This window comes from Lepidothrix coronata, unplaced genomic scaffold, assembly GCF_001604755.1.
Source record: "Lepidothrix coronata isolate B3197 unplaced genomic scaffold, Lepidothrix_coronata-1.0 Scaffold39, whole genome shotgun sequence".
Taxonomy (NCBI): Eukaryota; Metazoa; Chordata; class Aves; order Passeriformes; family Pipridae; genus Lepidothrix; species Lepidothrix coronata.
Genome location: NW_016690219.1, coordinates 4,004,744 through 4,026,737, shown reverse-complemented (window position 1 = coordinate 4,026,737; position 21,994 = coordinate 4,004,744). Strand labels below are relative to the sequence as shown.

The window sequence follows — 21,994 nt, the reverse complement described above, 5'->3', positions numbered from 1 at the left end:
CTTAACTTTTACATAGTGAAATGTGCACAGGATGAATCTCCACCTATGTTTCCCTGCAATGAATGGAAAAATCCCCAGTGCTTTGGGAGGGTAATATTCTGGGTGGAGACTCATCAGTGAGCACAAAATAATATAAAATGCTTAGGGAGATACTGGAATTTTCTATGCTGGGTTCATTTAAGGACATGTCCACACCACATGTGAAGGAGCTCTGGATCCAGGGGCCTGGACTTCTAAGGGGTGTGCAACCTCAACATGAAACAGGTGTTAGCTCTAGTCCTGGAAATAGTATGGCAATATGGATATGGGACTGCCCATTAATAGAAGCATTGCCTACAAGCAGAATTAATTGGAATGGGCATGCTGACAATATCGGATTGCTTCCAGACCTAGTGGTGCCTCTGGGTGTCTCTGCATGCTGCTCCATCACAAATAAGAAGCAGAGCCTCATGGGTGTTTGCCTTGGACTGCAGAGACAACATGTAGTGCTCCACCCCAGAGCTGTCAGACCTAACTGTCCATCCTTTTGTCACTGGTCATCAGTCAGGCTCCTAAAAATTCCTGGGCACCTTGTCACAGGATTCATGAAATAAAATCAAACATATGTGCTGGGCTTTTTAGTTCCTTCTCTTCTCTTGAGCACTATGGCACACTTTGGTCACATTTGTGAAAATCTGATGAGATGAAACTTCCTTTGCTTGGCAAAAGCAGAAAGTCACAAAGAGGCATGTGAATGACTCCGGGAGCTGGGGCTCCAAATGGCACTAAATATCTGCAAGTAAGTTGGGTCAAGGTGGGCCCATATCACAAGGAGAAGAGCTCTAGACCATTTCTACAGTTTCCACATTCACAGGGAATGTAGTAGCCAGCTCAGTCTTGACATGCTGCTTTATCCCATCTTTTAGCTATATTCTGACTTCTAACCAGTATATGAGCTGTACAGTGATGGAGTTCAGCACTGTGTCCCCTTACCTTCAGTCTGGGGCTCACAATAAGGTCCATAGAAAGGCATTTTCTGTATGTAGCCACAGGGCAGGGCAGGTTCCAGGCTGAGAGAAGGGCAGGGTATCATGTCACTGCACACCCTGCTCGGCCAGGCATATCCCTTTTCACATGAACAACGGCTGCTCTTCTCACCACTGGGCAGACAGACTGTCAGACAGACAGACAGAGAAATACCATGGGAATGGTGATAAGTATTTTCTGTATCTTCATGACAGTGGTCCCAATTAAATGTTGCCCTTCTTGTGAGTTCACTTGAATGATGCAAACAGGATGAGCAGAAGACTTGCAAATCTTACTCTTCTAATTGCAAATCACTAAACAGAAATGGGAACCAGACTGGTACAGTGATAAGCCTGATCAATAACTTTTAAGTAACTAAATGGAAATGTGAAGCCTGATCCTAAAAATTTATCTGGCATACTGGCCAGGGTCCTATGATACTTTTCAGATTGGATATTTCTATGTTACTTGGGCTGAAAGCAAATATATCAGCTTTTAAAGACTGTAAGAGCAAGATCATTCAGAATGCAGCTGTTGTGTTGTTCTGACTATGTCCTGACAGATGCTGTGACAGAACGCAACATTATCACAAAATGCTTTAAAACACTAAAAGAAAGAAACCAACCAACAAAAAAAACCCCAACAAAACACTTGACTGTAACTTTTTCTGCTCCTAATGTGTCATTTGTAAAGCAAGATATTAACAAAATTACTTTTACACATTGCATGTGACCCAGAAGGCCTTTAAAAGATCCATTTGCATGTTGTTTTGGGAACTGCTAAACGCTTCCTTTCACTGCTTTATGGGCCAGTGATAAGGAGGTACCAAATCTCCTCTACTATTGTAAATGATTGGTGTGTTTGTACTAGTTACTCAGATATGATGTTGCACAACCCCAGCTTATATAATAAAACCTGCCTGATATCATGCCCTGTAAGAATAAGTCAAGTGAGTTATACAGGAAAAGACTGCATCTCATGTAGCCTGTCTCTGTCAGGGTCAGCGTACAGCCTCTTACAGCGAATTACGTCCCAAATACAGGAGGAGGGAAGTAAACAGTCTGATAACCGCTGTCCCAGCTTCCTGAAACTTGAAAGTAACTCAGACTGCTTGTTAGTCAAACTGGAGCAGGATCCTTTGGCTCAGGCTTCCTCTGGCTTTGTCCCTTCCTTAGGAAAAGAAAAGCATTCAGAGCTGTTCCTAATGCCAACATTATATAAAGAGCAGTGGTAAGACACAGATAACAAAACATGCTAGAGCTAGAGCTTCAGTCTTGCTGGGTCTTTCAGTAGGCAGCAGAGATGGTTCAGTTTTGCTGATTTCTAAGTGTGCTGGGTGGTAGAAGTGGAAGATATCAAATACTGACAAAATAACACATCATCCAGAATATTAAAATCAATAACCAACCCACCTGTTGTAACGTGGATGTTTGAAATTGTTGTTTGCATATTTGAAATGTTTGTTGGAACTGTAAGATTTTTGAAATACTCTTTGATTGGCTGCAGGTAAGATGAATCTGTAAGGCTTACTTCAATGTCAACCATATACTCTGGAAGGGGAACGTCAAAAATATACTCTGAAAGAGAAACAGAATTTCACTGCAAAGCTGTGTTTAAAGGTAAATCACAAACTGATTTGGCATTTGGGCTCTTGGTTGCTATTTAATGGTAACTTTGGTGGCATTCTGCTTAGAGAATCTTCTTGCTTCCCCCTCAGCAGACATTCTGCCTCTGTTTTATCTGCTACTTGTCTGAGAAAAGCCAGATTTCTTTGGTCTCAGAGCAATAGGAAAAGGATATAAGTGGCATAATATATACAGAGAAAAATTGTCTCATCTCGTCTCTCCTTTCAGCCAGTAAGTGGATGGGATGTCAGCCACAGACTGAGGTGATACAGGATTATCTTGTGGCCCCTGTCCTACTAAGAAGCTTGGGGAGGGTATTTTCTACACTGGTATTTCAATTGCAGGAAGCTGTGCTGATATATGTCATCAAAGGGATACCATCCAGAGGGACCTGGAGAGTTCTGCTTTCCTAGAAATGATTGAACACCTGCCCAAAAATGGGAAGTAGCAAATGAATCTTTCTTTTGTTTTACTGAGTAAACTGTCGTTATCTCAACCCATGGGTTTTCTCACTTTATCCTTCTGATACTGTTCCACATCTCACTGAGGGAGAGTGAGTGAATGGCACTGTGGTGCTTCGATGGGCTTAAAGCACAACAACACCTCCCCCTTGATGTTCCCAGTTCAGTACATCAATAGATGCTGTCCCTAATAGTGATTTCACCCTTGGTTTACTAGAAAACTGCTCTATTATCATACATTTGTGTACCTACCGTTTCGCTTCTGCCTTTGCATATCTGGGTGGAAGCTTTCCTCTCCTAGCGTGCTGTCAATCTGTGGAAAAAACAGAAAGTAAAGCTCTGTAAGAAAAACAAAGTAAACCTTTAGCTACCATTGTTGGCAAAAGAAATTAGTGAAGAAGATACTGACACAGGCAATTTTTTCCCACCACTCTTGGTCCCAACTCTCCAACCTCCCACCCCATCTTCCTCTTTAAACAGGATATTTCTATCTTCCTAGCAGGGAAGGGTTAAACACCAGCTGAGGGATGTACTGAGTTTGCAGATGCCTCTTTGCATATCTCTGCAAGGCAACTGCCCCAGCTGAAAAGGATTTTTGTGTCTGAGCTGCAGTCCCCGCTATGGGGCAGATATGTGCCCCTAGGCCTGGGCCAGACTTGTGCAGGTGGTCCCACTGCTTGGGAAACCCAGCCACTTGGCCTTTGAATTCAGAAACCAAACTCTCATCACCCTTTTCTTTCCTCTTTGCTCTGAGCTTCCATCTCTGCAGCAGCAAAGCCACCCTGAGTAGGAAAAGAAAGAGGATTGAAAAGTCTTGGCTCCAGCTCAGTTGCCAGGTCAGCTACTTTGGGGCCATCAGTAACACACAGTTGACCAGGGCAGTGGTGGCATAGCTTCAGTATGACTGGTTTATGCAGGCTGCAGCCAAGTGAGATGCAGACCATCTTATCTTTTTCAATCGTGCCCTAAAAATACGTTGGCACCACCGTTAGCAAGAAAGGCTAAAGAACAAGCACAGACGCAGGCAGGAAATTTGCAGCTTTGCCAGTTTCTTGATTCCTACTGAAACCTTTATTTACAGAAAGGGTGAATAGCTTGGCAACTCTTAAGTCATCTCTTTACATAAAGGAACCATCTGGTGTGTGATTAGAGCTGGGCTTTGTGTCGCAGCTGTGCTGGAGTGAAGATCCCAAGGCACTCTGGCAGTTTTTGCACTGCCGGGGTACGACCTCAGTGTTAGAGGTTGGCTGCAAGAATTACAGAAATCCCACTGCAATCCATGTCTTAGTCCAGGTTTGGACTCAGTGGTTTCCTTTTTCAATTATTCTCCCAAATAATTGAAGGTATTGCTACATTCCTAAATACTTCACATATTTCACACCATTAAATAATGACTCATTTGCAGGGTGTACCATGGACAATTAAAAAAAAAAAAGTGTTCTTTTCTTCATGAAAACTCTTAAATGCTGAGATGGAGACTGCTTGAAAAAAACAGACCAAACAAGATACTTGGTCACTATTAGACATCTGCTGAAGTGCAGGTGAGGCTGCTGGAACCAGACATATCTTCGTTTGCCGAGACAGGAGATAGTGGTAGAAACAGCTTAAGGAGTTTCTATCTTCCTCTTCATGTTTCCACTTTTTAACCTGCTCAATAAAGAAGGTTCTCCCATTCTCTCACAATGGAGAAGACAACCGAAGTATTTTCTGGTCTAACAATAATAGTGATGACCAAGAGTAGGTAGATGTGTAGACTAGTTTTATTTACCAGACTATATTAACTATATTAACTTCCATTAACTTGGTTTCTCTGTTCCTCTTTTTGTTAGGGACTATTTGTGCAGAAGCTGTCTGTTAACAAACTCATACACAGGATGAAGCACAAAACAGCTTTCCATAATTCACACTACAGATGAAGCAAAAGAGGTATGTGAGGATTATCAAGAAAGTGGGAAACTGAAGTGAAATCTGAGTCCAAGAGCAACATCTAAACACAAATCACTCAGGAGTGGCATTTTGGTCTTGTGGACTTGTCCTCTTGTCAAGACAATGGTGAGACACCTATCACCCACCTGTAACACCTTTGTGCCTGAGCTAGTTTTGTTGACATGTCACTTCTAGGCAAGATATATTTGGATCCTCTCTTATAGGATGGGTGAATTCCATCCAGGAGCAATGCCCACGTTAACTGTTACCTAAGCTTAGCTCCAGGGACAGCAACTGAAATCTCTTGCAGACTAATACAGGTGAGAAACCAGAAGTGTTTTTTTCAGTGCCTTCTGGAGAGGCTTTAAGACTGGGGAGCAAGAAGAGCCCAATTCCTGGATTTCTCCATCTCTTTTACACAGTCTGGGTTCAGTTTCTCTACCTGGTCTTATCCTGACTTCCTCCAAGGTTTTGTGAGTGTGAAGGAGAGCATCAAGGTGCTACAAGCAAAGACCAAATGAAAACTAATGGGGCTGGGAAAGAATACTCACTACATATCGGAACGGTTTGAAGTTTGAGTCCTGTGATGTCTGGCAGCAGGCTGAGACCAGCAGAACCAGGCAGTGGAGACCTGCAGTGATTGGGGACGGCATTTTTTCCAGTGACCTTGCTGTGTGACCTGAAAAGATAATGAAACAAAAGGGAATTTTCAGCTGACTCACACAGTAGGAAATACCAGCATACTCTACAAAAACAGTGTGTTCAGATTCCTTCAGCACACTCTGCCTGTTCACTCCATCCAAAGCAAGGCATGGAACAAGGCCTGTAATTATTCCTCTGCCACTGCCATCAGATGGTTTCCCTCATATTTCCTTTTTTTTCATATTGGCTGTAGCTACTCAAAATAGGAGAAAGAAATTGCTTGGAGAAGGTAGAGTCCTAAGCAGGTTCCTAACAAGAATAAAGGAGGTGCTGGATGTCCATCTGCCCTGAGGAAAGTTGACTTTGGATCTTCAAGTATTCCTTACAGTGGTACTTGGGAAATGCATAGCCAGGACATGAGGGAACAATTAGAAATGTTGCTGTAAGTGAGGGCCTGTCCTGTTGCAGTAGGGAGAGCTCTGCTACTGGCTGTATCCCACTCAGGAGAGGGCTGTAGCAACACCTTGGACTCATCTAGAGATTTCTGCATGTTTGTTATGCCTTGGATAACAATGGAAACAATGAAGAGTGGTATCTCCTTGGAAAAAAAATACCTGTTATCTTAAGTTTTTAGTATACATCTCCATTAATTGCACTGAATTAATAAATAAGTAACCTAGAACCCAAGAATACGGACACACCAGAATATAATGTGGTGCCTGAAATAAAAACTCAGAAAAAAATAACCTCTTCCAGCTCATTAATACCTAAGCTAATTTACTCATACAGTAGATCAGACAATGAAACACAAAGGAAGAGGTAAAACAAGCATGGACCCTCATAACAGATGCTGACCCATTTATGCAACCAAAGGGAATAGAAAAAGGGGGGTGAAGAATACATAAAAAAATACATATTTTGCTATGAATATGCACTTTCTGGCTATTCCTAACAAAGCACTTCCCTACCTTGAGAATTAATGCCTAGTAGAGAGCTACAGAAAAAGGCAGAACCCAGGCAGATTGTGAAAATCATTTTGAGAGAGGAAAGCACTGAGAAAAGACTCTTAAGAGTAGTACTGAACAGTACCTGAGTGGATAACAGCAGCCTGATTAAAGTCATGAGCTTTTGTAAAATTATGATCTTTTTGCACTGAAGAGGCTGTTCATCCAAACTCAGGCTTTGCAAGGCTGTGAATCACAAGGTGAAAGCAGAAAAATCAGCACCTCCTGAGATGATAATGAACATTGGCAGTGGCTGCTTACTGCCACTATTGCATATCAGAGCTGGTGCTCCCAAGCAAGCAGGGCACTTTGCTGTGACTTTCTAGCTCAGAAGAGACCACGACAGAAAACTGTAATATCAGAATGATCTCTGGTCTCACCTTAGGAATTGAAAGAGGATGGCAATGAGTTACAGTACTTGATGTCACCAATGTGGGTATCCAGCAGGGATTTATCACCGAATGTGGTTCTTAGGGAGATCCATCTGGAGTGAGACTTCACCTGGATACTGACCTGGTTGAAACATAGGAGACAAAAGTAGGAATAAATTATTTTCTATTCCAATATAGAGATGTCATCACCAGAGCTCTGCAGGAATGTGGTGCAAGCCTGTATCTTACCCTCTGTTCTCAAGTGATGTGGAAAAGGCAGTGGTCAGTGATACAACACTGTGGAAAACTTTACGTGATTGAGAAAGTCTGCCTGTGAAGATCTGTGCTGGAGCCACAGGATACTGACTCAGTTGTGAAGTTCATGAAATTCAGCACCGGTAAGTGTAAGGTAGAAAGAAATGATTGTGACATTATGTGTTCTGTGACGGACACTGAACTGACTATTACCACTCAGAAACGGGGTCTGAAGAAATGTCAACTGAATTCTGAGATGTAATTGAAAAAGGAAAAACTAATTTTGAGATATTTTAGGATAGCAACAGAGAGAAAAACCAAAACCAAAAAACCCCAACCCAACCGGAACAAAAGCAAAACACATCAAACAAATTTAAAAAAAAAAAACAAAACAAAACAAAACAAAACAAAAAATGCCACTGTTATGTAGACATTTGACCTAACACAATATAGCTGCTCTTATACTCCTATACAGGTATAACCAGAAAGCAAGACATCACAGTGATTCAGAACATCTTCCCGCCCCACCCCAAAATCTATTAAAAAAAAGACTGTTACAGGAGGGGGGTTTCAGTTTCCTGGGCATGTCTGTCAGTATACCCAGCATTCCACAAAAGACACTGCTTTTCTATTTTGGAGACATCATCTGCTTGTAACTCAAGACTTCCATGGATCTGGCTCAACCCAAGACCATGATTGATCAAAGTGGATCAAGAGGAAAACATTATAAGCTTTCCCCGAGCTAGTGGCATGACTTAATAACTGAAGCACTAACAAAATAAAGGTTTCTGGTAGGTTTGTATGTGCAGCATATGCTCACAGCATGTGGTAAAATAGCTTAATCTGTACAAAGAACTTGTATTACATAGGTGATGGGTTGATGAAACAGACAATAGAAAGGGGAAAAGGTCATTAAACAAAATTTATGATGAGGTTAAACAATATCTGGTACAGTTTTGCATTTATCTTTTGCACTGTTCCCAGACTTGTGTTCATATTCAAATGTTATGGGTCACCTCTATTTTCAGTCACATCCTTTGTATGACCATGTAGCTGAAAGCAAATGCCCTGTTAATTGTACATGTAAAACACCATATAGAGGACAACTCATGTAAGGACTGTGGTGCTACTCAGGCTTTGATAGCAATTTAAAACTCCAAAACATCCCAAGCCAGGATCTAGAAAGCCAGAAAACTAGCAAACAAATTGCAAATAGGGAAAAGTATTAATGTTCTTCTCAAGTAATGTGGCTGTCCCCCTCATTCATTTAATTTCTTAATGAAATTACACTGCTGTAAATTTTTTCAGTCAGCAAATTCCCAAGTATCCATCTGCCTTCAGTGGGTAAAGCAGTTGTGTGGACACATTCTTCATTTTTCATACAAACTGTCTCCTGGGAAGCAAAAAATAACTTCAATTTATAAAACCTCAGAGAGCTAAAGAAGTCAAGATCTACTACCAAATCTCTTATTCTCCACAGCATTCAGGCTGGAAAATATTGTTCAAAGTTAATTCTAAAACGCAGAGGGATTCTTAGAGGTAAATAGCAAAGTCTCACTTTAACCGAAGAGACAGGTGAGCTACATGACCTTCTTTTTACTTTTCCTCTAAGCTTCTCTTTTTCACGAATGTTGCAAAATAATTACACCTTCTCTTGCAAATCCACCCAGCACAATAGCTACCGTCACACATGTTTTAGAAAATAAGTACAACACCCAGAGATACAACATGGTTTACCTTCTCAGGTCGTTCAAAGAGATCTTCTAATTAGATCCATCTTAAACATCCTTTGCTCTCTACTGTAGCCCAGGCTGCTCTCTCAAAGAGAAATTAAGACACAGGAACTTGTATAATTAGTTGAACAAGTTATTGCTGCCCAGAAAAGAAGTTGTCTCTAGAGCCTGCACTCAAATTTCAAGTGTGTGTCTGAGCAGATATGCCACTGCAGAAAACCCACAAGGCATTTTAAGAGGAAATATTTCCTGATACCATTCATCAGGTAGTACTCATTATTTCCCCCTGCACTCATCTGAGTCCTCCAGTGTCTTATCTGCAGATTAGTGGACTAACTTGTTCCGCTGCTGTTACTCACCTGCTTTGTCCTAACAAAAGAGGGTGTTGAGGACTGAAAGCAGCAAAATCATGTTTTGTAGCTATGGAAAAATGCTTGTGGGTTTTGACTTAAATTATAGAGGAGGAAAACCCTGAAGATTTCCCTGCCTGAGCTGGCAGCATGCTTGCTGTGGGCTGTGCCTGGAAAGCTCTGGGGACACACGTTTATTCCCTTGGAGAAGCTCTGCAGAGATGCAGACCTATGGCTCTGATGGCTACTGTGAAAGGTGGGAAACAGCAGGAAATTCCAAGAAACCAAGAGAAACTCTGATGTGTTATGTATGTTTCTACCTGGAACAAAATCTGGAGCCAGGAACCCACTGCACAAACAGGGACCATCTGTCCAAGTAACAATGGGGCCCTTCTCCGTACAGTGTTTGATCACAGCCAGTTCATCAACAGAATTTGTTTCCACAGCAGTGTGCGAGGCAGTGACACATTGAGCTCGTGTAATGTCTGTGGAAAAGCCTGGGATTAAGTTCATGTTGTGGGGGATTATTTTTTAAGCAGCAATTAACTCATGAGATAGGTCTGTTCCATTGTCTGCAAACCTGGTCACTGGCTGCTGCCTGCAATGTGGTGAGTCAGACCTCAGCCTCTTCCAGCAGTTTTAAGGTGATTAAATTGACATGACTGATGCTCCCTACGGGAAACTAAAGCAGCAATAAGGTGTCAAGCTTGCTTTCACCTGAGCAAGTCTAATCAGCTTAGAGAAGGAAGGGCCCAGTGAGTGCCAAGGCCAAAGTGAGGAGAGGAACAGATAAGTGGCCCCAAGCAGGGAAGGGGGAAGGAACAGGGGTTGGCAGATGGGGCAGGATGATAAGGACAAAGAGGACCTCTTACTTTCTGCCCTGGCAAGCTGTTCAACACGAGTCCATAGTCTATCCCTACAGAAAAAGCTGCATTATTTTCACCCAGTGTTGCTCCCTTGGCTGACTGCTTGCAGGTTTAGATAAGCAGCAGTGCCAGTGCAGAGGCTGAGGTGAAGAGGAGGACAGGCTTGGCTTAGACTGAGTTAGCTGTGGTGGATCCACACTTTCCACACTGACAGCGCTTGACTGGAAAACTGGACTGAGTTAAACTCTCCTTTCCCCTCACCCCCTCCTCCTTTTTTTTGGTGTTTTCTTTTTTGTATTGCTGTGACTTTCAACAATTTTAACCAACAGCAGCTTGAGGTGTGGGAATGGGAAAGAAGGTCAGTAAGGCTTTCTTAAAAGAGGGTTTCTGCTCAAGACATTGTACCATTAAACTGCAGCCTAAAGGTATGAGAAATCTTGGTTTACGTTGCAGAAGAATGTGAAAATTACACAATGCCAGAGCTTTAGGTATGTAATCAACTTGGTATGCGAGCACAGGGGATGTCCTGATCATCCTGATGTTTTTTCCTGTACTCATTAATCCCGTACTGTCATGTCACCAGAAACTGTGAACTTCCTGGATTTTAAAGTTCTAAAGTTTCAACTCCAGAATATTTTTTGTTTAAACATCTGAGACTGCACTTAACCTTCACAGGCTCAGGAAAGCAAGCAAAAGGTGTGTTAGAGGACAACTGCTCTGAATGAGGAGCACTCATTCAAAACAAGGCAGAACTACGCGGATCCTGTAATTCAATGGAAACGTGCGGTTACAAAAGCATGCAAACACACTTCATCTGGAACGAACAAAATAGACCAGTGTAACCTTCCCACATAGGTGCAACATTAGAGATACTGTTCAAAGCGAAAGTTAACGAGGAAACAACTTGGAAATTAGGTTAACATACAGCCCTCTTGACTCACCTACCTTCATTCCAGTCCTAGCTGTTAACACTTCAGTTTCATCTCTACAATCCAACCTCAGCAATTTGTGTAACCAAATCCAGTTGTGTATCTAAATGCATAAAAAGATGACAGAAGCTCTCAGAAGCCGGATGCAACACTGCAGGTTGTTACACCATTTGCAATTCTTATTAGTTTTGAATCTGAATTTTGCGTGTTCAGCCACTCAAAGATTGTTACCTAAACTCACGGTGACGATGATCAAAATAAGGCAAATCTCATTCTTAGTTGTTTTTTTTTTTAACAAATATTTTTCATTTAAGACCTGGGAGATAACAGAAGTGCTCTACGTGATGCTGTTGATGTTTTGGCTGGAGCGCTGTGTCCGGATGTTGCTGCATTGGAGAGCATCCAAAGGAGAGCCTTACGAATGCTAAGACATGATCAGAGTATAATCTTGTGAACAGGTTGTTCGGTTTAGATGGGATAAGACTCAAATACGGACACAACTACAGCCTGCCAGTTGGTAGAGGACTGACGTGTGTTCACAGTGACAGCTGGGTGAAGGATGAAGCGAAGTCACACAGTCTGAAGCAAAGCTAAATACGCTGGTGATTACGGAAAATGTGTAATTGTAACATTTAAAAGCATTAAATTAGGCCACCCAGGGCATCTGCAAAGTTTCCTTCAATGGAGGTTTCTAAGAACAGGCAATAAAACTGCTGACATGGAAGAGAGTCTTTGATTCTACCTCCATGGGAGTTTGTGGCAATGGGATGAAAGGCAGATTGTTGATCTCTTCCAATTACCTCTGGTGGAGGTGGAGGTCAGTCTCTTCTCCCAGGTAACAAGCAACAGAACAAGAGGAAATGATTTCAAGTTGCTTCAGAGGAAGTTTAGATTGAATATTGGGAAAAAATTCTTCACTAAGAGAGTGGTCAAGCATTGGAACAGGTTGCCCAGGGAAGTGGTAGAGTCACTGTGCCTGGAAGTACTTAAAAATACATGTAAATGTGGCACTTACAGACATGTTTTAGTGGTGAACTTGGCTGTGTTGGGTTAATGGTTGGAATTGATGATCTCAGAGGTCTTTTCCAGTGTAATGTTTCTATGATTCTATCTTAGACAAGTTAAGGAATTCCTTTCTGGACCTCTGCAGTACAATATTCCCACTAGTTTAAGCACAGAGGAGGTAAACCGTACCTGTAGCCTTATCTAGGGTTTCCCCCAAACAATATTTCCAGAGGAGGCTCTGATTCACATCCTTTTCTACATCAACTCACATTTTCCATCCTTGTTCATGAAATACATACTTTTTCTTCTTGACTTATGACTTTTCTATTTCTCTGTAAGCTTTCCTGTGAATTGGTGATGACCTTTTTACATACCCAAATAGCCTACATGGAAAATGAAAATAATTCAGCCCCAGCTATCTGCAGATCAAGCTCAAATCATACCATGACCAAGCAGGACTTCCTGCAAGGAGAAAACAGCTCTGCAGGACTCATGTTTGCAGGGAACAGTAGCTAGAATAGGAACCACTCAGCCAGATGATTGAGAGCACAGAAAATACCGCCTGGCTGAATGGCCAAATTATCACATCCTTCAGGCATTCCTAATGCTCTGAGAGTGCCCGACAGAACTTTCCGTGAGCATTTTAACACATTCTGGAAAGTGCCAGCCAGCCCTGGAACCTTGTCCTAGCCCTCCCAGAACAGTTCACAGTTGGACTTATTCCTTGTCACTGGAGAACAGCGATCTGCCAAATCAGTGAGGGTATTCTTGCATGAATAAGCATCAACTGCCACAGTTATTGGCTAAGCATTAACTCAGGGAAGGAGGAAGATAAGAAACAGTCTGACACATCTGGCACAAAATTAACACTGTCTCAATTTCTGGTCAGCTGTACAGTTAACCTGTCTGGGAAGGTACCACACCAATGCTAGACCTCTGTCTGGCCTCTCTCCTGGGGCTAGGTAACAATACACCTGCACTTACAGCCATGTCACTGTGTTTAGATAGGTAGGACTGCTGAGAACTGACTTTTCTTCAGAGTAACTATCTCTGTCTTTGGCAGGGAGGTGATGGCCACATAGTGCATGGGTTTTATGGCCTCACCAGTGTAGCATGATCAAGAGACATTTGGGTTCTACCAGAGACAGAAATAACATGTTGTTGACATGCTGTATAATCCCTCACAGCAGGGTTTGGTAGTCCACATCTGGTGGCCAGTTGCTTCTAAAGACATTCTCACAGACCTGTGGCTCCTTAGATGGGTTTCCTAACTCAGAAAAACTCTCTTCACCCAGCAGAACCTGGCCTATTCCACCTTATCCTTCTGACTTATCCACTCTCTGTCTCTTACAGCCAGACACATTTGGAAGCCTCTCTTATCCTGTCAATGTCTTCTTTCTAGAGTCTTTGGGACAACATTTTTCATTTGACATCTCAAAGATGAGATTTTCTGGTTCTGGATGCATCTTAAGCACAGTGTTCAGCTCCCAGGTTCCCCAGTACAAGAGAGACAGACACACTGGAGTGAGTCCAGTAAAGGGCTACGAAAATAATTAAGGACCTGGAGCTTCTGTCACACCAAGAGAGCTGGGACTGGTTAGCCTGGAAAAGGAAAGACAGAGGGGGATCTTGTCAATGTCTATAACTAACTGATTAGGGGACCTAAAGAAACACTCATCCTGGAGTGACTTCTTTGGTAAGGGGTTATAAATGCAGAAGTTGGAACAAGCACTTCTGTTTTAGAATACACAGTTATCCAACTCCATGCAGCCATCTCAGATAAAGGTATTTTATTCCTGTTGGCTGAAACTTTTCTACATTCTGTGTCTGGGAATGTGGCTCCTTTTGTGCAGAAGTGGAGGCGAACACACCTTTGGCATCAGCAGGAAGAGGACAACAAACAACTCTGAGGGAAAACATCCTCAACCAGCAGAGCTTGCTGTGGGGTGAATATCAGTCCACAGCCTCAGCTTTCGGCCCTCTCCTCAGGCTGTAAGACACATCCTGAGTCACTGAGGCCACCAGCCCCTTATGTGGTCAGCCTGCCATATTCTGCCTTAAAGGTTTGTGTTAAGTCTCATTGTAAAAGCCTTTAATTCTGTGCTTTTACTTCTTTTTTCACACTTGGAGACCATTCCCCATCCTTTCTAATGGATACTAGTCACTTAATGCCATAAGCAGATTTGCCCTTGGTTGGATCCAAGGATTCTTTAGCCCAGTTGCTTAATATCCAACATGGGCTAAAGCAGAGGTCCTTGGGAAGAATTCCACAAAAGTGAAGTAAGCTTGGAGCAGCACATCTTCAGAACGTTCTTTCCACTTCTGGCTACCAGAGGTACAGGGACTTCTGGAGGCAAAAGCAAGTCCTTAGTGTTTAACAACCCTAATGCCCTCTCAAGCTGTGCAAAGGAAGTAAACTCTAAGAAAACCTAGGAGAGTGTCCCATATCCATAACTCCCAAGAGCAAGGAGGTTTGAATTCCTTTGCTTGCTTTGAATCTGCAACTCTTAGGGTCAGGTTTGGTCCTTAATTGTCAAACTGGATGGTGCATATTTTCTCTGTGGCCTCATAGCAGCATACATCATGTTTATATTCCCCATCAGTTGTCTAGGCTGAAGAATCCTATGCCATTCTAGCACAGCAGTCCGCCCACCTCTTTGGTACTTGTTCTGCGTCTTTCTAATTGGGCTTTATATATTTTGAACTTAATTAATCTCTGCTGTCCCCATGCCAGCATTTTCCTGTGGCTTAAACAGCTCTGCCTTCCTTTAGCTATTCTGAATGAAAGGCTTATGGTGCTGTGAGATCTGTGGTGGTGAAGGATGCATGAAGAGCAAGGGAGCTGCCAAAGGTTGGAAGGTATGAAGGGAGAGACGTGTGACTGGCACAGGACAGTCCAGCTCCATGGCTGCCCAAAGCCTATAGCAACAGTGCCTTAGTTTACCCTTTTCAAACAGCTATAGAACTTATTTTCAGAGGCTCGATCTGTGGGACTAAAGCCTTGTTTTCAGTGCCTGTCCTCAATGCCTGTCTAGTTTGTTATTCCTCAGCCAAAACAGAAGAGCTTTCCTTTCTCTGCATAAAGCATGACCTTTGGGTAGTGCGTAATAAGCTGGATGATCAGACAATGTTTGTTTCAGACAGAAAACATACAATGACTTTAAGAAATACACACCCAGGCACAACAATATTTCATGGGAGAGTTGGCTAAAAGGGAAAGGGGGGACAAGGGAAGTTGCACTGACCTTAGATAACACATCTGAATGAGAACAAAAATAAAATAAACACTAATTAATCAAGGACTCCAAACTGAACTGCTTAGTGATAAGGATTCCAACAGGCAATAAACAGGCTGTGGCATGCTTTCTCTGTGATGTTTGAGCAACTGTGCTATTCCAGCTCTATGCCTAGCATGGTGTGGGGGGCTGAGCTCGATGGGATGTTCAGGGATCTCTAGGACAGGAGCAGAGGTATTGTTTCTGGGCGGAGTAGGGGGGCAGTTTTTGTTTATGTTAGTTGTGTGCAAATAGATGTCCTGGCACACCATAAGTGAGGGGATGAATGCTGTCCATGACACATGGCACATTAATATGCCAGGCTGAAAACAGTGATAGCTGAAACGAGAGTGAAATGGCCTTTAAATCAGTACTTTACTGGAAAAAGAAAGACCTGCTCATCTCTTGTCTTCTTCCTGGCATTTCTTCCTCACCTCCACTCAGGAGTTTTTTTCTCAACTCCAGCTAAGGGCTCCTGCTTGACTTCCATGCTGGAGTTTGTAGAAGGAATAAGGAAAAAAAGAAAAAAAAAATGGAAGAAAAAAAAGAAAGCTAAACAATGAGTTCCACCCTGCTATTCCAGCTCTTTGCATGCAACTGAAAGGATGTGGAAAAGCACCCACCAGACTACATTTGCTCACCTCTGATGATTGGGATGAGAGAAGGGATGTAACCATGAACTTTCCCTTCTTCTCCTCATGCTTTTTGGAGCATCTGCAGCTAGATATAGGCCTATCTCACAGCTAGAAGTAACAAAACAAGATATTTGAAGCTCAGCACTGTCTGAGTACAGGGAAGGTGGAACTCTCCACGTACTCCCATATCAATACAGTGAAAAGCAAGGCCCAACAACATCTGCTGCAGTGGAATTTCCATGGGCTTCAATGAGTTTTGGATTGGGTCCCTAAGTCAGGCCAGACATGGGTTACTTCTATAGACTGGAGTACTAGAAAGTCTGATGACTGCATGCTTCCTGCTCATTTCATTTTATTAACCTCTTGATTTTTTTCCGGTTATTGCTGCAAACACAGCTGGCTGTATAGGAAACTCCTGTAAGTTGTGTAGGTGTCAGCCATTCGGAGTTTGTATAATCCTGCTCTGGACAGCGGGAGTTTCCTGCCTGAGGGCCTGCCCTGTCACACCTAGCAATAAAAATGTAGAAGTACAAAATAGCATCCACCTTTCGCACACAGAATCATACAAATGGAGGGAAATTCCCTAGAATGTTGAAGACAGGTCTCTGCTGTCCATATCTCTTAATTCCCTTCTGTAATGATCAAGCCTGAGAGAAAAAAAAATAATTGTTTACATGTTGTTCCACTGATTGCACTTCCATCCTTACTATTTTTGTACTGGTCTGTCTTCTAGAGCACAGGATAACTCAGAAAGACTAAATAGTGCTAGTATTTAACTTCCTTGAAGCTAAATTTTGTTAAACGTGAAGTTAAACATTGTCTATAATGTTTTCAAAATCATCAGAACTCTTATATCTTCATCATTGGCATTATGTGTTAGATCAAGACAGACTATCATCAAGCCAGATGGGACTATTTTGCTTTACTAATGTTCAGAAGACTTTAAGGAATAATAAACTTCAGTCATGCTTATCCTGGTTCAAAATTACATCACATTTCAGGCTGAGACCAGGGATGATCCTGATCCCTAAGGTGCTTGTTGGGCTCACACAGCATAAAAAACCAGCAATGCAAAGACAACTTGCACCTAATGGCAGGTTTGCTTATGAGATTCAACACTGAGCTGGGCAGAGGAATGGCATTTCTCCAGCTCCTGGTGCCTTCAGAGAGCTTAAACAAACATGAGATGCAGGGCTGGGGTAGATGACCTGCTGGGGTCTCTGCCTGCCCTGTTTTTCTAGGAGATCTAGTCCATAGTCAGCATGTTCCCTGTCTCAGCCAATGCCAATGTCAAGACTCACAGAAATGATTTAAAGAACATTATGGGTCAGGGGCCATTCCCAGTCAATGGTACAGCATGGGCTGCCTTGCTTAGAGATAAAAGGAGACTTCAGACACATGGAGGTGAGCTGTGCCCTGACAGATGGCCTCAGGGTTAACTCATGCTGTGACAGGTGTTTCCTAGCATGGCCTAAGGTAAATCCTGCATTTCAACAAAAGGAATATTCTGCCCTAAATGAGACAAGGCTGGTGCCACTTTGGTGGCATGTAGAGACAAGCCTTCAGAGGCCCTTGTGTTTCTTTCTGCTGACTGTACAGGCAATCTAGGTCTTACTTCAGTAGGAATCTTCTCTGCTTCAGCACCCCCAAAAGCACATGTACTTACATTAGGGACAAAGGAAGCTTCCATTAACTGCAGTTGGGTGGATTAACCCTTTGCTAGGTTTGGTACTATGATGCTGGAACCTTGCTGGGGCAACCACTGCAAGTCTGTCCATAAATAAGGCATTTAGAAAAAGAGAAGGCAGCTTTTAAGGCAGATTTTCAGTAAGAACACAGAGCACCTCCCTTATAAAGATGGGCTGGGAGAGCTGGGTTTGTTCAGCCATGGGGAGGAGAAGGGTTTGGGGAGACCTTGGAGCTCCTTCCAGTACCCAAAGGGGTTCCAAGTGAGCTGGAGAGGGATTTTTGACAAGGTCATGGAGTGATAGGACAAGAGGGAATGGCTTTAAACTAACAGAGGGTAGGTTTAGATTAGATATTAGGAAAAAACTATTTACTGTGAAGGTGGTGAGGCACTGGCACAGGTTGCCCAGAGAAGCTGTGGCTGCCCCATCCCTGGAAGTGTTCAAGGCCAGGTTGGACAGGGCTTGGAGCAACCTGGTCTACTGCAAGGCGTCCTTGCCATGGCAGTGGAGTTGGAACAAGACGATCTTTTCGGTCCCTTCCAACCCAAGCCCTTCTGTGATTCCATGATTTTAACATTTTGTGTGTCCCTACTGCAATAAGGGACAGTGGTTACAAATAGCAACTGGACTTTTTAAGCCATAGACTTAAAACAGGATGGATAACAAGGGGAAGGAAGGAAGTACCATCAGTCCTGCTTTACAGCCAGAGACACTTAAGGCATGCACAGCCTCATCCGGGATCTCAGACACAGGATCAGTCAACCCAAATTTTAGCGACTCCGTGAAGGAATTTAAAGAATTTCTCTCTCAAGAAGGAACAGTAAAACAGTTTCAGGAGCAAGGGACATGTTGTGAATAGCCTGTCATAAGGCACGTAGGGACATCTTTGGAATGAAGATGGTTTTCACACACTCAACCTGATGGTCATGGAGGGCCAAGCCTCTGGTCACAGGATTGAGCCGAAGCAGGAACTCTAGTAGAGCTTTTCCTCTGTGCATGAACAATTGGGGGAAGCTCTGCTGTTTTGAGGAATTTCCGAGGACAGTAAATTACATACTAGATCACAGCTCTATTATGTTTTGAGGGAAGGCATTTGGAAATTAATATTTCGTATTAAGATTTAAATGGGGGATGCATACAGCTCTGCTACTCACAGGCATCCTCAAACCTGGCCTGCCACAGCATTTTCTTTCCTGTTGAGGTGGGTTCAAGCAGAGCCTGGGTTGGCAGCAGCCAGCCTTGTAAGCAGACCCTGACTATGTCTGTGCTTCAGTGCTCTGCTGCCAAACAAGGGTGGCATTTGCTGTCTCTGCTTCACAGGGTGTTTAGAGAGACCCTGGTGCAGGAAAAACCCATCAGTGCTTGCACCAATGGCCTCATAAAGCAAGACCTGTAGAAATACCTAAAAGGCAAATGAGACTCAGCTCCCCTTTCATCCAGAATGGAGAACTTCAGTGCCAGGAGTGGTCAATATTAGGTGACCGACCTTTGACTTCTTCCCGAAAGAAGTATTACCTTGTGCAACTCAGATGATTGAGAAGGCACAAGGGAGTTAAAGGGGCTTTTTTCTGGGCTGGGAAAAACCTTCTGTTTGTTCAAAAGTGGTTCACCAGAAGGCATCTAAAGGGTGGGCTAGATATTCTGTTGTGGTGGCTTGACCCTGGCCTGAAGCTAAGCACCCATATAGCCACTCACTTACTCCTCACCTGCCAGCAGGATGGAGAACAGAATAGGAAGAGAAAAACTGAGAAAACTATTGGGGTGAGATAAATAAATATTAATAAGGGAAAGAAAGATAAAAGCTAAAAAAAAAAAGATTATATGAAGGTAATGTCTCACCACCTCCCACAGGTATACTCAGAAAGTCTCCAAGCAATGGCCACCTTGAAAGACCACCCTGACCCCCATCACTGTTTTTTATTGCTGAACATGACGTTATATGGCTTGAAACATCCTTTCTGTGAATTCGAGTCAGCTTTCCCAGCTGTAGCCCCTCCCAACCCCCATCCCACTCACTACAGAGCCAGTGGAAAAAAGAGAAATCCCTGATGCTCTGCAAGCACTGCTCAGAAATAGCCAAAACGCTGGTGTGCTATCAACACTGTTTCAACCACAAATCCAAAACACAGCACCTTATGAAGAACATCAGCTCCATCCCAGCCAGACCCAGCACATTCATCTTGTTTGTCTTGCTCAGGTGGGAATTATGATGGAGAGGGGAGGGCTTTGGGGCAGAATGTATTGCAGGCTTCCACAGGAATAAACTGAATTTTGGAGAAAAGGTATGGACTACGTGCAGAGATGGTGGATTAAGGTTACAACATCCATGTCATGTCATAGGATGGTTGTTGGAGTGAAACATCTCCCACCATTGCAAGCACACAAGCTCCCAGAATAGCCTGTAAATGTAGTCAAAAATTCCTTAACAAAGTCCATTGAGGCCGCATTATAACATGCAAATATAGCACTGTAATTACTATACAACCTGCTACACTGAGTTAACTGCTCTGCAGGAGCTGCTCTTTTCTGAAAAAAAAAAACCACCACGAAACCAAACACGGACTGGACCATATCTCCATCAGAGAGAAAACAAAGCCACTGTAAATCTTTCTTTTGAAATCTCTGTTTTCCCTGTTCCTGCACACCCACCTTGTGCCTTCACTCTCATTCACGTTCCTAACACAACCCCTCCAGGGCCACTCTCACAACCTCCACAGCTCCTGCCCTCACCCAGTGCTGGCTCAGTCGTCATTCAGGATGTTGCTGAGCACAGATAAGGGGGACAAGCTGCTGCTCCATTACCAGCACAGCAGGTGCTGGATCAGATTAGCTGAAGGGTGGTAACTGCCCATAGGCAGGATGAGCCACATGCAAGATCATTTAAGAAATAAACTCTGCATAATCATGCAGTTATGTCGGATCAGCTCATGAATGGCAATTGAACCTCTCCTGGTGATCACAGTCCTAAGAAACTGTTTCATGGAAAACTGGAAATGGTTTTCTGCAAGGAGTTTGGTTTTATTGTAGGTTCTTCCCACTTGCTTTAAAAAGCCATGATTCTTACAAGAGGCTGAGATTAATTCCAGCAACAAATAATTTCAGCTTCAAATGCAAGGGCATTTCATTTATGATGTGCAACGAGAGCCCCAAAACTAATTATGTCCTCATGGATGATGCAATTCACATCCATGCTTGTCTGCTGTCTTCTGGCAAACTGTGATTCACAGCCCTGAGCAGTGGCAGCGGCAGGGAAGTTTTCTTGGTCAAGATGAATGGGTTAAAAAAGGAACTCTAGTAAAGGCTGCACTGGTCCTTTGTGTTACAACAATGAGAGGAAGCTCTGCCTAGTTTGAGGAATTTCCCACGTCTCCAATTCAGATGTCGGAAAACTGCTTTATTAAGCCCGTCTGAAAGGTGTTAAAAAAATAAAAATAACCGAGAAGATCAGGACAAAGATATCTTCCAGAGCATGTTCTGTTTGTTTGTTTTTTAAACCTGGATCACTGGAGGCAAACTCAGATGAATCTAGGGAAGCTAAATAATGACAGATGCCAGATACTCTCACCAGGTTCCTTCTGAGCTGGCTGAGCCATCACTGAGTTCAGTCAAGTGTCACTGCTGTGCAGATGCTAAAGATTTGCCCCTAAATTTCCTTAAATATCACTTTGTTCTGCAATGTTGCCAGACATCTCAGGACAGGTTAAGCGATGATGAGGAATTTTCTGGATGAGAGGAAAATCTATGGGTTGAGAAATACCATTTTCATTATGCAACAGCAAGTGACGGAGGAAGGAAAAATGGAGCCTCGGGCTTTCAAATTCTCAACATCCTTTCCCTTGCTATTCCCTTGCCTGTTGCAAGGTCATTGCCTCCCATAAAACTGTCACTGGAAGTGAGAGTTACAGCATTCAAACATTAACACCTTTCTTCCCCAAACCCAAAAGCTCCTTGTGCACGTAGGTGGGCATCACCTTCCCACTGATGGGAAGAGAGAAACAAGGTTGTACAAGGTGACACCAAAGCCGTGTTTCTTTCTGAATCATGGCCATTTAAGCAAACAGTGGGTACTGCTCGGAAATGTAGATGTTTGGAAAGGGAGCAAAACTTTTGGGGATAAAGGAATCAACAGAGGTGAAAGCATCAGAAAGCATCCCTGTATCCCCCCTGACACAAAGCACTGGCAGCAGCACATCAGCACTCCAACAGAACACTATAAAACTGGCT

General features: G+C 43.1%; 1 protein-coding gene across 2 annotated transcripts in view; it reads right to left on the bottom strand.

The window, feature by feature from the left end:
- ADGRF5 (adhesion G protein-coupled receptor F5) overlaps positions 1 to 21,994 on the bottom strand; it is a 42,687-nt gene that overhangs the window by 19,641 nt on the left and 1,052 nt on the right. The window contains exons 2-7 of one of the 2 annotated variants that reach the window (XM_017813088.1): positions 7,044 to 7,176; positions 6,749 to 6,849; positions 5,569 to 5,696; positions 3,344 to 3,404; positions 2,418 to 2,582; positions 973 to 1,152 (exon numbers count right to left, since the gene is read on the bottom strand). In XM_017813088.1, coding sequence (XP_017668577.1) covers positions 973 to 1,152; positions 2,418 to 2,582; positions 3,344 to 3,404; positions 5,569 to 5,670 — 508 coding nt within the window. In that variant the 5' untranslated portion in view covers positions 5,671 to 5,696; positions 6,749 to 6,849; positions 7,044 to 7,176. The remainder of the gene's footprint in view (positions 1 to 972; positions 1,153 to 2,417; positions 2,583 to 3,343; positions 3,405 to 5,568; positions 5,697 to 6,748; positions 6,850 to 7,043; positions 7,177 to 21,994) is intronic. The other variant, XM_017813086.1, reaches the window with a different exon arrangement.